Raw genomic sequence first — 15,565 nt, forward strand, 5'->3', positions numbered from 1 at the left:
ATCAACAGAAGAGGAAACATTGAGAAAGTATGTAGTCAGCAATGCAATACAGATTGTGCAAGAGCTAATGTTCAGTAACCTAGAACAGGTTGTTTTTCAAGGTATATTTTTCCGTTTCTTCTTTTTCTCCTGTATCTATTCTAGCACGTGCATTTGGAGTAGCAGCAGTTCCTTCTCCTAGACAACATATTACTACATCAAGCATGTTACTTTTGTGATAGACAGTTTCATCCAGTACACCAATGCACTAGTGTGTAGCCACATTGCACCTTACAAAATAAGTGATACAAAATGTAGAAGTTATACAGAATAGTGAATTGAGCAAAAGGTGAAACCTAAGAGTAAGTTGCAGCTTGTTTGTTGACAGTTTGTAAAAACTCCATATTTATATTATCTCTAGCTATCATTCCAGAGCAAAGGCATAAAATAAAGGAGGAGTATTCTGTTATTTACTCAACTGTTATTTCCTTTTAGGCATCTTAGAGGGAAAGGTAAAAAATACATGATTTTTTTTCTTTATTTTTGATCTTTTTGTATTTGATCAACTTATTTTTCCTTCTCTCCATAGTCATATGATTATGAATACCTTGTTCTCCATGAAGACTTCTCAAACAAGTATTCTAATCATGAAGAAATACCATATCAAAAAGAGGATTTGATGTTGTTTTGTTTTTCCATTTTTACAGTTGGAAGATGATGGGAAGCTATTCTATACCCTTGATGATGGTCAAACCAGATTTACTGATCTCATCCAGCTAGTGGAATTCTACCAACTTAATAAAGGAGTACTGCCTTGCAAGTTAAAACACTATTGCGCACGAATTGCTCTTTAACCAAAGCATCTGTTGTTTCATCAAAGGCAGAGGAAGATACTAGAATAGTTTTTCCCCTCAAGGCAATTTCTATAGTAAGAAGTGAAAAAGCATTACATTGTAAAGATTCTAAGTTTTAGCTACCAAATTAAAAAAAAAAAAAAATCTATATAGGTAAGAATTTTGCATTGTGATTGTCAAAGCAAAATAACTTTATGGTTTTTAAAAACATTATTTCATATGTAATTTTTCAGTGTTGTCTTGGACTCTTGTTCTTTTTTTCCCAACTGAAAACAATTAAAAAAAAAATATTGTGCAACTTCTACAAAAATATAACTGATTGTTCTTGGGTTTAAATGAACTTTGTCTTTCAAATGTTTCTCATAATTTCTGTTCATCATGTGGAAGAATAACATTTACTGTGGTAAGGAGAGGATGAACTGCACATTTTATTTGTAAATAAAATGAATAAATATTTTGCACTATATTTTTGAATGCTACTTTGAGGATAATCATACAAAAGGTGAAAAACTATTAAAGCTACTTGTAACTGATCCTCTGTATTGGGTTGTGCAATTTCTGCTGTAATATTTTAAAAGATTTTTTTTCTAATCTAATGACTAGATTGACACCTTTACACAGAGCTGTGGGGTGTCACTTGGCTGTGATATGTATAAATATGCATAAAATAGTACACCTACGTATATGCACCTATAGCATACACCTACAGTCTCTAACACATGCCCACACACAGACCTGTTAAGTGCTGTGGATTGTTTCAGAGCTGAGAAGGGAGTCAACTTCAATGGCCCTTAAAATGAACAAATAAAGGTGAATCCAATGAACTGTACTCTTTGCTGAAAAACTGGATAGAGTGTATCTGCAGTTGGTTCTTGGCTTATTTTATTATTTATCACAGTGACACATTTCAGAATAGCTACCAATTAACCAGTCTGTAGGGATTACAAGATATCTAACACTCCAACTATAAAGAGCTATTAAGGTAGACTGAGTGAAATTTCGGACTGTGGCATTAAAAATACTTCTGGTACCTATTTTGAAAGAGGGATGATACTGCTGCATTCTTGTACAAAGTCTTAAGTGAAATGGGGCTTGGATTGAAAGTTTTTTCCCTGTCCTGATGCTGTTTCTCTTTGTTTGATCTTGTTATGAGGGTTCAGGATCTGGCCCTAAGGTAAAGGCTGTAGTGGAAGGTAGTGGTTAGAGACAGTCCATCATGCTAAATATGGCCCCTCTGTCCTTTGCTTGCTTTGATTCTCTGATTATCAGACACACCAGCTGTTCTGCTCTTGGAACTGGTGGAGGAAGAAGGCAAAGGAGGCCTGGGTGAAGGATGTTGTAAGATGGACCCAAGACACAGCATCTCAAGTGCATGTATGCCGACAAGGTTGTGTAGATGGGTGCATTAGAATAGTATGGTAACTACAGCCTATGGTTTAGTTATTGTGCGCCTGTGGAAGGCAATCATAATAACGTAATGCTGTGATACTTAATTTACTGACTTGATCCACACATCACTGACCTTTTCCTCTGGTATGCAAATACAGTTTTTAAAGCTCATTAAAAAAGCAACTCTTCATAACGTGTACCAAAGATGCAACATATGTGGTGTCTGAGCTCATTACATTAGAAATGCCTTGTAAAACTCTTCACAGTCTAATAAATTTAACTCTTAAACCTTGAATATAATTTCAAATTGTAATTACAAAAATGTAGTTTTAATTAAAGCCTCTTCCGATTTAGTTTAGCAATGGGATTACTTCTGAGGTCTTGTATTATTTCAGAGATTGGCATAGAGTAAGGAGGAATTTTCTCCTCTGCAACCCTGTTTTTTAGATCATCTTCCGAGAAATGAATCGGGTTGTATACTCTAGACTACTTGGACATGTGAAAGCTTTGCCATCATTTTTATTTGTATTTATGTATTTGCCACTATCATTGGTAGCAATGCTAACCACTCAGTGAGTACCTTTTCACCTTTGGAAAGGTAAACGTGAGGATTATGTCATGTACTGGAAGGACATCAGCCATCAAGAATCATCACCTGGTTTTTCAGTTTTCATAAGTAAAATAGAAAAAAACAACACACAAAAACAAACAAATGAACAAAAAACCCCACCCCAAAACAAAAAAACAACACGTATAATGAAGTATTGCTTAATGAGCATGGGTTTTGGACATTTGAAAGGGTTTTTAACTGGCTAGTATTTAAAGTACTCTTGCTCTGTAAAGTGGTGCCTCCTGCATTTTGACAGCTCTTTTAATTAAAATCTAAACTGAAATCTTGCTGAGAATACAAAACGTTTTTCATTTTTTTTTTTTTAATCTGCATACTTTTCCTGAACTGTTTGGTTGTTTATGACTATGCCCTAGAAAAACAAAACAGTAAAACTAATATAATTTTGGCTGGTGTGTAAATCACTTAACAGGCTACTTCTTCATTTCAGTATTACAGAAGAAATATGGAGGAAATAGTCTTAATTTCAAACAAGCAAACAAAACAAAACACCACACCCCAAAAAACTCTTTGATATTTCAGACTACTTTAGAACATGCTAAATGGTACAGGTGGTTGATATATGACTTAAAAGATCCTTGCTAGCAACTAGTATTTTCTTGTCAGAAAAATGGCAAGGTTTTTTATTATATCACACAAGATATGTTTGACCATGAAGTTCTTTAAGGGTGTAAGAAATGAATGCTGTTTAATCAGAATTTTAGTATGTTACTGTGGCTTCTAATTAGGAATACTACACTTTGGTGCTCACCTTCACAAAGAAAATTGGCGAATCAGGAGTTGTTAACAGCTCAGGGAGAAAATCAGTACTATTTTGGGCAGACTGGTCTATCTGTCTCTTAACAGTTGCTTCTCGACAAAATATAGACAATTTTATATCTACCTCATAGAGGATTTAAGAATTTTTTTTTTTTTTTTTTTTTTCATTTTTTAATTGCAGTTGGTACTGTTTGGAGAGGTTTATTTTAATACTTAAGAAGGAGATATATTTTTACCTTTGGGAAGGTCAGAATCTACAGCCTTAAACTAATTGGGGGAAAATCAATGTCAAAGCAACCAAGTTTGAAGCACCCTCTTTGAAAAACACTCCATATTTTCTTCCGATTTAAAATTTTAGACTTCTGTGAGTATATCTGTGTAGTGCAGTACCAGGAAGAGATAAGCTTGCCATGCAGAGATACCAGAAGCAGTGTAACCGCAAGCACATCATTTTATCTGGGGTAATTAGCCCTGCTGGGGTACGCTCTTCAAGATGTGAGCTAGTTTAGAGATTACTCTGAAGTTTGGCATTGTATTTGTTGGCCATGCCCTTTGTGCCTTAGTTTCCAATCTTAAAATCTTTTTGGCTCAAAGGAGATTAAAAGTTAATTCATTGGTGTTTCATTATACATATACATATACGGCCAGAATTAAGGTTGCATGGGCAGCGTTAAATGACGTTTTTTGACTTCTGAATGTTTTTACATAACAATCTTATTAAGCCACTTAATGAATTTTTTGACATGTAGCAAGTCTTCATCAAACTAAATGTTTTGAGAGAGCTTTAACCCATGAAATAAAAGAGGATTACATATGTAACTAACTAGAAGTGGGGTCTTTCAATAATTGCATTTCTGTCAAATATTGTCTGTTACATCCTGGTTACACAGTTGTAGCATTTTGTGCTACCCTGGGGGTAGAATTACTCTGTAGCGTAAATAGACTTGGGGAATTTAAGATACAAACCAGCTTATTTTAAGGGAATAAGGGAATAGCGCTTTTTTTTTTTTTTTGTGTGTGCTATATTGTTAGAAGGTAGTCATCTTCATCTAAATTAAAGCCACTCAGCCACCATTTCCAATTAAAGTTTTAACTGTTTAATATATGTAGCTTGCAAATCAGTCTAGCATTTGTTTGTAAGTCTCATATAGTTTCTGCTACCTTTATCACTTTATTTTAGAAAGCAACCTATAAACCTATAATACAAATCAACCTGTAGTTTACATCAATTTTTATTTGGTTAGTAAAATAATTATTACTGTTTAGATATTTGGAACTACTATTCTTTAGTAGTGCAATACATTTAATTTTTAATTTCAACTTTGTAGCCATAGATTTCACTGAAATCCTTGAATATGGGACGTACCCCATTACTTGAACATACTTGCAAGCTTTCAGAGGTTAAACACTTATGGTCTATGCATAATCAATGTGTATGGTAGTGCAATTAATGTTAACTTTAATGAAATGCATGAATATTTAAAACTTAATGAATCTGACTTTACAGCATGCTTTACAGCCCGGTTCACATACGTGAACAGTATTGACTATTGGCCTCTGGATGTCAGCAGCGTATCACAAAATTCCTGTCGTCAGCCACTGTTTTCCTGCTACCTCCCAGAAATATCTGTGACTTGTGGTCTCTGCACACCTCTAGGACACCCAGTGCTTTTTCCTCTTATAAATTATTCACTTGCTCTGTACCAATTAGTTCTACCAGTTGCTAGGTTTGTTATCAAGTTAAGCTTCAAGACAAGAACCTGAACTCAATGAGTGATTAAAAATTTATTAGCAGAGATGATTAAATATGCAGATAGTCTGTGAAGCTTGTTCTTGAAACCATTATATTACCTTTTTAATACTAATGATTTGTATAATTAATTTTAAAAAAGCCTGAAAGTCTTTTAAAAAATCAGAGCAGGACATAAAAGGAAAGAGATTAAATGCAGAGGAGGCAGTGAACCTGAGTATTAAACCAGCTCATTCACATGTATAGGCAATAAAATGATTTCCTTACAGGGATAGTTTGTGTTCCACCCCCCCCCCCCCCCCCCCAAGATGATTATTTTATTAATCTTTTAAGCAATTTGGGAAAACTATCCACTAGTGAGCCGCATTTTCAAAACAGAATTTTATGATGAACACTAATAACACAGATTATTCCCCCTAAACTTTATGGTAAAAAATTAAACTGTGGTTTCAATGTGAAGCTGCAGCTTCCTCAACATTTAAGCATATGCTTGATTTAGGCGCTCGTGTGAGCCCAGAGTTTCCATGGGAACCACTCAGGCATGTTAAGGTGAGGCCAAAGGCACAGGGCTGCTGCCTTGGGAGCAGGCTGCAGGCCCGTGAGGCAAAGTTTGTCTGAGAGGGGCTGAGCCTGGCCGTTAGGTGGTAAGAGGCTGCTGCCTTTCAGCTGTGCCCAGGGCAGCAATCGGGCAGACCTAGGATAGGAGGCAGGTGGGACCTCCCAGAGTCCAGCTGAGGGAGAAATGGCCAACAGGCCAGCTGTGGAGGAGACAGGTCTGGGCTCCCCTCCCACACCAAAAGAAAAGAAATGACTTTATTTCCCGTTAAGGGAGTAGCTGGAGCAGAAATATGGCCCTGGCTTTTTGCTTTCCTGAGGGAAGTGAGCACTAATAGTGGCACAGAGAAGCTGTGGGGAATGAAGGTAACTGGTGTCCAGCTGCAGGCCCTGAGGGAGCCCTGGGGCTGGCTAAAGCCAACGCTGGAGGCCCTGTGAGACTTTCCAGAACATTGTCATGTGTGGATACGTGCAACGTATTAGGTTGTAATGACCCTATGAGAGCAAGCAGGAGGTGACAAGAGCTGGTTACAGGTCAGGGGCATGAGAGAAGCTGAAGGGTGAGCTGCAGTCCCTCCCAACAGCAGGGAGGGGTAGGAGCAGCCCCGAGGGCTCAGTCCCATCCCCAGGAGATGGAGTGTGACCCTTATCTGAGGGGAAGGAGAGCAGAAGCCACATGTGGTTCACACTTCTCTCCTTCTTTCCTCCCAGCTCCATTTATGTGCTGCCCAGTGCAGCCCTACCAAAGAGCATTGCTGACAGAGCCTGCTGCGGATGAAGCTTGAACAAAGGTGAGAGCCTACCGCAGTATCTCCTGGTGGCCCCTTTCTCATTGGCCCTGTCCAAGGGGGGCTTTGAGCAGCCCTGTACCCTTTGCCTCCTGAAAAGTGTGGAGTGACCCATCAGCTGCTACTGATGAGCCCCAGGACCTGAGGTACTGGAGGTCATAAGAGCTAGTGAGCATGCCCATGACACAGCTGTGTGCTCTGGGTGTGTGTTTGGAGGAGGCATATACATCAGAGTGAATGCAGCACAAATGGTAAATGAAATCGTTTATTTTTACCTTAGGTTGTGTTTGTGGAAATTATGAGGTGAGGTTGGTATACACCTCATGTTGCCTTTTTTTCTATTGTGTTTATAAATTGGAGTCCCTTTATTTTCAAGTACTAAGCTCTGCTTACCGTGCTTTAAACTTGAATTATGGTAACTGCAGTCTATGTTTCTAGACCTGGTTATAGTAGGCAGCAGAATTAGAACAGAGCATTTTGTAGAATGAGACCCACAGAAGGTATTTGTATTGCTGTTGCTACTGAATTTGCACAGTTAGAATTTCACAGTGGAGGACGTGTCTAAGTAAAAATGATTGTTCTTTATCCAAAATACCATGCCTCTTTGATGGTGTGAAACTAGACTGTGACCTAGGAGTTTCCTTAACAGACAGTAATCCTGGAGGCATTTCTTTAGTCCTGTGGGAGATGTATCAACCCAGATGTACAGCTTTCTTTTCTTGCTTTTCTCCTTGCTCTGAGCTAAGTTGAAACACCACTTTCCACAAATGTATTTCAGCTTCCCCTTCCATTATACCAGCTGACTACTTGGGGTAAGAGAAGGGGCACAGCAGAGCATTACTTACAACAAGCATGATGGTATAAAAAATAGGGGAAGTTAAATGAGGTGCTTCCAGTTCTTTTCCTTATGACTGAAGCTGACTAAGTGAATGAGTCTTTATTCTTGTGTTCCTGAATATGGGGTAGGCTGATGTGTTCCCAAGGGGTATCAGAAGTTTGGATTTTTTTTTTGTTTTTTAATGCCAGCAGAAAATTTCTAATGTGAAAAAGAGTACTTGAAAGAAAATTAAACTTTTAATTTCAAATGATTTTACCACACAAAAGGAAGCAGTTGGGAGAAAATACACTCACAGCTTTCATAGACTTTATTTATTTACCCAAAAAGCTTATTTTGTTAAATTTTAGAGAACTCTGCAATTGCCAAATCCGTGGTGTATGTTGAATGTTTGAGCTCTGGGAGATAACTCATGGGGAAAAAAAAAAAATCTGATGATGGATGTGAGGTCAGCTATTCAAACTAAAATACTCTCTCCTCAGTTACATGGTATAGGGCTGTGGTGCTCAGACCATATGCATAGTTAGTTATTTTTAGGCATTTAAGGAGAATGTAAAGGAGGTGATGTGTGTAGGAGGGTGGAAGGGTAAGGAAAGAAATTTAAAAGAGATATTAACATTTGGAACAACAATAGATGGTAAGCCATTAGAGAGAATTTCTTGCCCATATGCCTAACATCCAAAGGGGTTCACTTCTGTACCAAACAATTAATGAAGTTCTCACTCCTTATATGATGCACAGCACACAAACAAACACATGCATAATGCTATACATTTCAGTTTGCTCAAGATAATGTGTGAGCGTTGGCAGGATCAGAGTCAAAGATGTCAAAAATAACTTTAAGGGGTTGTGGAAATTCACAAAGTGTAATAAGGTGATACTTCACTTGGTGCTGAAGTGGAAACTGTAGCTAATATATTTAATGATGGACTGTGGTCACGGGGTTCACTGTGACTGAACAATACCCATCTCTATTTTTGAGGTAAATGAAGAGAAGTGTATGAAGTCGAACTAAAAATTAGGGGTGTTTTTCCTGCTTAATACTTGTACGCTGATACTGTTATTTGCATTTTTTTATCCTGTATTCTGTATTTAAGGGGGGGGGGGGGGGGGGGAACATGCACAAACAAACCACCCAAAACAAAACTATCCAAAGCCTTCTTTACAAGAAAAGACTTGCAGCAGAAATCTATATTTGAAATGCCCTTGGCCTTGTGAAAATGTAAAATGCATGATACATTTGAAGAAAAATTTCCTCATTCCTTAACACTGTAGAGTTAGGCACTAAAAAGCATTATGTGAGTGAGCTAATTGTTTCTGATTTTGTTAGTTCAAACAGTATCTGCCATACAGGTGGCCCTTAAAAGGGCCTCCCCATGGCAAAGATGTACAATTGACTTGCATTACCCGTTTGCTTAGGGTAATGTGGCTGCAATAAATGGATTCTAGATTTTGTTGTATGATGAAGTGAAATTCTCCTTTGTCTATGGAAATGTGTGTTCTGCTTCTTCTTCCATTTTGAAATAAAGCAATACCTCTTAGCATGAATTTAGAACCACAGGGAGGAATGAACATGCTTTTGTCATCAAGTTGGTCAAAGGAGTTTCAGGAACTTAAGCAATTAACATTCTTCTAGACTTTCAGTCTTTTCCCTGTGTATGTAACATTTTCATAGACTTTTTTTTTTTACAGGTTCATCTCTTTAAATAATTGACCAATTAAATATTTCATCTTCCTATAACTTATTCTAAAGAAAAGAGGAAAATATGTGTTCTTATAAGAAAAGCGTTGCTGGTTTGCAGTTCTTTTAGCAAGTTTTTGATGTAATCTGGAAGCAGTATGGGTTCTGTAACTGTAATTAATGAATCAAGTGCTGGAAAACATGGTACTGAATGGATTAATGAACATGTACCGTTCAGGATGCTTTCACAGTTGTCACACTAAGAGAAAAACGTATGTGATGTTATGCAGACTCCTCAAAGAAAAGTGATGGTGAAGAAATTCTTCTATACAGGGTTGTACAGACAAAGAAATTGGGCTTGAGGTAACTGAGTGCCTTTATAGAGGAGTGAGTTGCCTTTAGAGCATATCAGACCCCGTGGATAGTTCAATAGAAGAAAAATAAATAGGGAGTAAGAGCTCCTGAAGAGAGGTATGATGATGAAGAGGTGTGAGGAAGCAAGCCCCAAGAGAGAGCATAGAGAACTATGGCAGTTTAGTCAAGTTGACCATGGCAGCTTCAACCCTGAAAACCCCTAAGAACTAAAAGAATAAATGAGAAGATAAAGTGGAAGTGAAGAGGTGAGAGAACAACTACTCCAGCTGTTTATGAGGAAAAAGTCTTAATCAGGTTGACCCATGATTGTGAGGCATTCTTGCAGAGATGTGTATGAATTTGAAAATTGTCACCATCAGTCACCTGCAGAGTCTCGTGGAACAGTTCTGAGCTCATGAAGCTGTGTTTTTACTGAATAACTCTGAATGAATCACTCAGCAGTCTGAGCAAGTTTCAAACTCAGCAAGTTTCATTTAAGAAGTGTATGTGTTTGACTCTAATCTTCTTGTGCCTTGCCTAACGAGCATCAGCATAAGCTGGAGACAGTTACCGAGATGGTGAGACAGAAAGAAGTGGACAGAGGCACGGTATGAGCCAGAACTATGAGGAGTGACTAGCAGGACATCTTACTTCTCTTTTGCAATGTAGCACCATTTGGTGATTGTGTGTAGTTGTAACTAAAATGTTGTTGTCTTGTAGTTTTTTTCTAGGTTGTTTATTATGTTGAAGATAAGTAATGACTGTTACAATAGATACTTGAAAGTTTCATTGGAAGTTTCTTGAAGTGTTGAAGTAAGTTAATGCACTGTAAAGTTTTAAACTAAACTTTGCTCTGATCTCTCTGCTAAAAAGTAGTGCAGTTTAAGAAAGATACAACAAAAAGTAGAAAGGTGGAAACCAGATACATAAGCATGTTAACTTTTAATAAAAAGAAATCATTCCAGGAGACCTCATTAAGCCAGGACGATATTCTAAAAGTGAATATACATGTTGACAGCTACACCCATAAATTTGAAAACTGCAAACATGTTCAGCATAAAAGCCATTTTTGAAAAAAGCTGTTGCTCTGCCCTTGTACTAATTTAAGAATTGTTCTTTCATTCTGATTTTTATAGTTTGTCTTCACATATATAACTGGGACAGTTTAAAAAATACTTTAAAGAATCTTTCATGATGTCACAAACTTCATAATGCAGATGATTATTTTTAAAAATACATGCATTGCACAATGATTTGAGGTATCAAATAAGCTCAATACCATCATTCTTTCATTTTCTAAAGAAATAAATTGACCTGTCTTTAGACAGTACTGTATTCTTGCAAGGAACCTCTGTTTCCCAGGAGTAGTGATGTTAGTTTAAATATCTTGACTGCAGCATTAGTCTTGCGGAAAAGGTTCTCTTGTTCTATTAATGCTGCCTGAACACACAAAATCTTCACTGTGAGCACAAGATCTCAGACAGTCTCTTCTTTCAGTGCATTTCTGTCAGTATATTCAAGATATGTGCATATTTAAGTTTGCTTCAGTAAAGTAGGGACTGACACTAGCCCAGTTTGGAGAAGTGTAGCTGGTACAGAGAGACTGAGTACTCTGCTTGTGGAGACAGACTCCGATGAGGAATGAGATACGACAAGTTGTGACCTCAGGTTTGTTTTTTCATTGGTGTGGGAGGAAGGAGGAGGAAAGATTCGCTTGGTCCACTCTGTGTAGGTGGAGAGAAGATGATATTCAGAAGCTAGGAGAATTTTAAATGAAGATCAGTAATGAGAAACCCCACCACAAACAATATGGGAAGATAGCAAAAAGTCTTCAGGTGACTGAGAGGAACTGAGCAAGGGCAAAACCTAGGGTTGGAATAGTTCTCTGGCAGTATGAAACCTGAAATATGATTTTGTTTTATTTTTTTCTTTGAGTAGGTAAGATATTGTTTTTTGTTTGCCATTCACACCCAGATTGTGCATACACAATCTGAAGACTTCTGTCTTGTCATATTTAGCAGGGAGCTCCTAGGTTTTCCACAGTCCTACTTTACATTTGCTTGAGAAGAGATTGTATTTCATGCTTAAATGTTTGTTACCGTAGCTCTTCTGATGAACGGCTAATACCATGTTGGCTTTCCTACTAAGAGAACAATTATGAAAATAACCTTGAATTAAAATATTTTTCATAGAAAATGTGTTCCTCTGATTTTCTTACTGAGTGGTGATGTAATAAAGAATGGGAGAGAAAAAGAATTGTTAATGGAGGGAGCTTTGTTTGAGATGAATCAGTAACTTGCCAATAAAAGCAGAAGTTATGATACAGATTTTGATATGTTCATTGAACTCTACTAGCGTAATAGTTCAAAACTTTTGATAGGTAGACACTGTTTACTATGATTATAAATGGAAGACCAAGGTAGAACTATAAGGTAAATCCTCAAGGAGTTGCATTAATACATGCGTGTTCAAATATTGATAAGATTGCGTTTAAGACCTTGTCTTAACAGCCAGAAGAACAGCTCTGCTGCTGAAGGCTTGTCAGGCACGTTGCACTGCTGAATTGAAATCTGCACGGAGTAAAGTTGTAAAAGCTACGGAGTTCCTGGACAAAACTGACAAAGAATCTTTCTAATGAGATTAATTGCTGACATAATTGTGCTGTTTCTGGCCTCTTTCAATCTAAGTGAACATAAGCTCCTTAAACAGGCTTTTTATTAGTGAATATTAGTGGAACCATCTGCTAAAGGAGAATCTGTTTGTGCAAAGTCCTACTTTATTTCTAATTAGTGGTCTCAAACAGATTTTCATCTCTCTGGTAATATGTGTATGTTATTTGAGGGTAGTAGGGAAGAGGAGTAAGAATAAATTTCTTATCTAAATCAAGTGTGTTAGTCAGCAGCAGTTCTCTGTCAGTCCCAAGGCATTCATGCTTCCTGTGTATTGAATTAGACTCCCGCTTCAGTTTTACATTTTGTAACACATTCTGCTCTGGTATCTTTGCCGTAAGCAGGGGCAGGGAAACAACTCCCAGTAGAAGTACATAAAAATAAAATTTCTTTTTTAGGTGACAAATAATATTAAAAACAACTTATATGAATCCTTTGGTTTGAATACATATGCCTAGGAGATGCTTTATATAGTAGAAACCCAAGAAAATTGTGAGACTTCAGTAGTAGTGGCTTTGGCACGTTCTCTACAGCTGCAGCTTCCAAGATCATATAATAACTTACACCATGGACTTCCAACAGCGAATCTTGCCTGTAACTTTTCAAGGTTTCTGAACTTGGAATAGAGCCAGTAACAGACCCATTAAGGGTGACCAGCAGTTTAGGGAAAACAGTTGTGGCAGGGAAAGGACTAGAGTGATGCTATATGAGGATTAAAAAACACTGGCATCAAGGAAGAGAGAAAACAGCAGACTACAGTCTGTGTTGTAAGAGCAACTGCCTTGCTCTGGCACGAACACTTATATATTGTCCAGTGTGTGCATTGAAAAGCATCTTTAGGAGAAGGAAGAATAAAGGCTTGTTATATGATGCTGCTGAATGTGGAGTAAATACAGTGATGACAAATCTCTCGTGTAAGAATTTCAGTTTTCCTCTGCTAACTGAACAGCATTACAGTTTTCTGCAGAGAGAGGTAATGAAGAGCAAGAGGTAAGGGCACATAGAACCATGTGTTTGGGGGGGGAACTCAAAAAAAAACTAGGTATCCATTACTGAAGGTGTCTTTCACTTCTTAACTGAGATCTGCCAATTTACTTGCTGTTGATCCCTCGAGACAGAAGGAAAAGATTTGTGCTTGTGTGATACATAGGGTTCAAGGAAGGAAGTGTGTTTTGGGTTGTTTGCTTTTTATTGAACATCATCTAGTGTCAAGATGGTCTATCCAAAATACTACTGGTGCCCCGCAGGGGATGTTCTGAAGTATAACCTATGTACTGTGTGCATCCTAACAGTGATTAGCAGTGCACCAAATATATCAATGTGCTGCTAGTACCTCTAATGGCAGTCAGTTGTGGCTATTCCTACATACAGATTATTATTTTTTTTTTTTTGTAATGCCAAAACATCTTATGCTTATGGGTAAGCATCCACATTCTGTTTTTATGCCAGGTAAAGGAGATATCAGTCAAATAAGTAAACAGTGATATTTATATCTAGGCTAGCAGATTTTTAAATTATGTATTATACCTAGAAGAATACCTTTTCATTTAATGTTGTTCTTGTGCAACACAAGCTGCATTTGCACTGAAGAAGAAAATAGAGCTGGGCAACTGAGCAAATATGACCATATGGTGGCATATCCTAGTACATTCTTCCACATTATGATGTGGCAGCAATAACAGTAAGACTCGCATGTTATAAATTAGCTTCTATATCTAGGTATTTTTCTTAATGATGATTTAAAAAAATCACACAGAAAAGCTCACAGTATTAATTTCACAGTGTAGTCAAAACTACCTATGTGTGTATGGTTTCTTGTTAAACCTTCTCCTCCTGTCGGGGTACTTTCCTTCTTCCATTCCTGAATACTTTGGTAACAGGAGGCATGGGAGGGCCTTTTACATTATTTGAAGGCCAATATTTCTTTTTGGTCTGTCAGAGCGCTTCGTCATCATGGGCTGCGTCTGGTCAGTCCTTAATTAGTTGTTACTTGACCATCAACTGTTTCCAGCCCAGTTTGGTGTCATTTATACACTTCATTACATCTCAGGAAAAGTTTAGATTCTTGTTATGTGGAAGGATTTTTGTTTTTAACCATGCTGCCTCATATGTTTAACAGTTGCTGTCTGTAGATGTTTGTAAGTGACAAGCAGCGAGCAGGTGATTCATGGTCACCTTTACCTCACTGTTTTGTTACAGACATGGGTGTAACTCTCCTCTGCTGGGAAAGAGAAACTTGGTGAGTTGGACTCTTTGTTCTGGAAGTTTTCTATACACCTGATTATATATTATTTATATATTATTTCTGTATACCTGATTATACTTGTGCTTTTCCCAACTCTCTGCTTTCCTTTAATGATGTTATCAGAGCTGTGCTTAGAGTGGAAAATCTGTGTATGTTTGGATTTACAAAGTCACATAACATTTTGTCTTTTGTTCTCCCTTTCCTTCTTTGCAGTTCTTAATGCTCTGTTTGCTTTTCTGACCTGTACTGAACATTGAGCTGACTTTTCTAGAGCAGTAATATCTAACTGGTGGCCCATCACTGCATGTGTGTGTTTCAGGTTATTTTTTCCCATCATGTTGAATTTAATGACACTTTTCTATCTATTTGTTTTTTATCTACTCTGGAAGCAATATGAGAAAGTTGATGTGGTCCTGCCTGGTGTGTTATTTGGATGTTGTTCTCAATGTTGTCAAACGAAACTTGAAGAACGTGTTTTAGAAGAGAAAACAAAATTTGGGATTTCATTGTTCTGAAAAAGTCTGAGGTAGTAAAAATAAAACGCTGCTGGACAACAAAGTGAAGGGAAATTAAAGAGGATTTCTTGGACGGCTGGCTGGGCTGGCTTTCTAAATGAAGAAAGGTACTGATCCTGAAAAGAATGGCTGACAAATCTAGGACGTCAATGAAGAAGGCAAGAGTGGCATGAATGAAACTGTGTGCTTAAGTGGCTGGAAGGAAGGCAGAGCATGAGATGGCTTGGGTACCGAACAGTTTGAAAGTAGAAACTTTTTTTCTTAATTTAGTTCATCAAATCATTTGTGTACACTTTTCCAAATGATCTGTAAATGAAACTTCTGAAAATTGCCATTTCTAACTACTGCAAACTGCTGGTTTGAATGGGCTGCAAAGATATCTTTCCATCCGCTCCACTTCCTCTGCCACTTTCAGTTAAGATTGGATCCTGATGGATAGCATCATTTTGTCACATTGTGGCACTTTATAAATAACATAATGCAGTGATGTACAGTGCATTGACAATTGCAGTTTTAGTAGCTATTGGGAAAGCTAAAAATGAACATTTTCCATAATCTAGATCG

The 15,565-nt window shown here is 37.5% G+C and overlaps 2 protein-coding genes across 26 annotated transcripts in view; both read left to right on the forward strand.

Annotated features, from left to right (window-relative positions):
* The window catches only part of GRB14 (growth factor receptor bound protein 14), a 66,227-nt gene extending 64,861 nt beyond the window's left edge, over positions 1-1,366 (forward strand). For all 7 annotated transcript variants that reach the window (XM_080601287.1, XM_080601291.1, XM_080601293.1 and 4 more), the window contains one exon: positions 687-1,366. In XM_080601287.1, the coding sequence (XP_080457413.1) occupies positions 687-833 (147 nt within the window). In that variant the 3' untranslated portion in view covers positions 834-1,366. The remainder of the gene's footprint in view (positions 1-686) is intronic.
* A 152-nt stretch (positions 1,367-1,518) lies between these two features.
* The window catches only part of FIGN (fidgetin, microtubule severing factor), a 387,924-nt gene continuing 373,877 nt past the window's right edge, over positions 1,519-15,565 (forward strand). For 4 of the 19 annotated variants that reach the window (XM_080601236.1, XM_080601247.1, XM_080601246.1 and 1 more), the window contains exons 1-2: positions 1,519-6,705; positions 14,441-14,480. The gene's annotated coding sequence lies outside the window, so the exon portion shown is untranslated. The other 15 variants (XM_080601238.1, XM_080601237.1, XM_080601242.1 and 12 more) reach the window with 9 other exon arrangements.

This window comes from Anser brachyrhynchus (genome assembly GCF_964034855.1).
Source record: "Anser brachyrhynchus genome assembly, chromosome: 7".
Lineage (NCBI taxonomy): Eukaryota > Metazoa > Chordata > Aves > Anseriformes > Anatidae > Anser > Anser brachyrhynchus.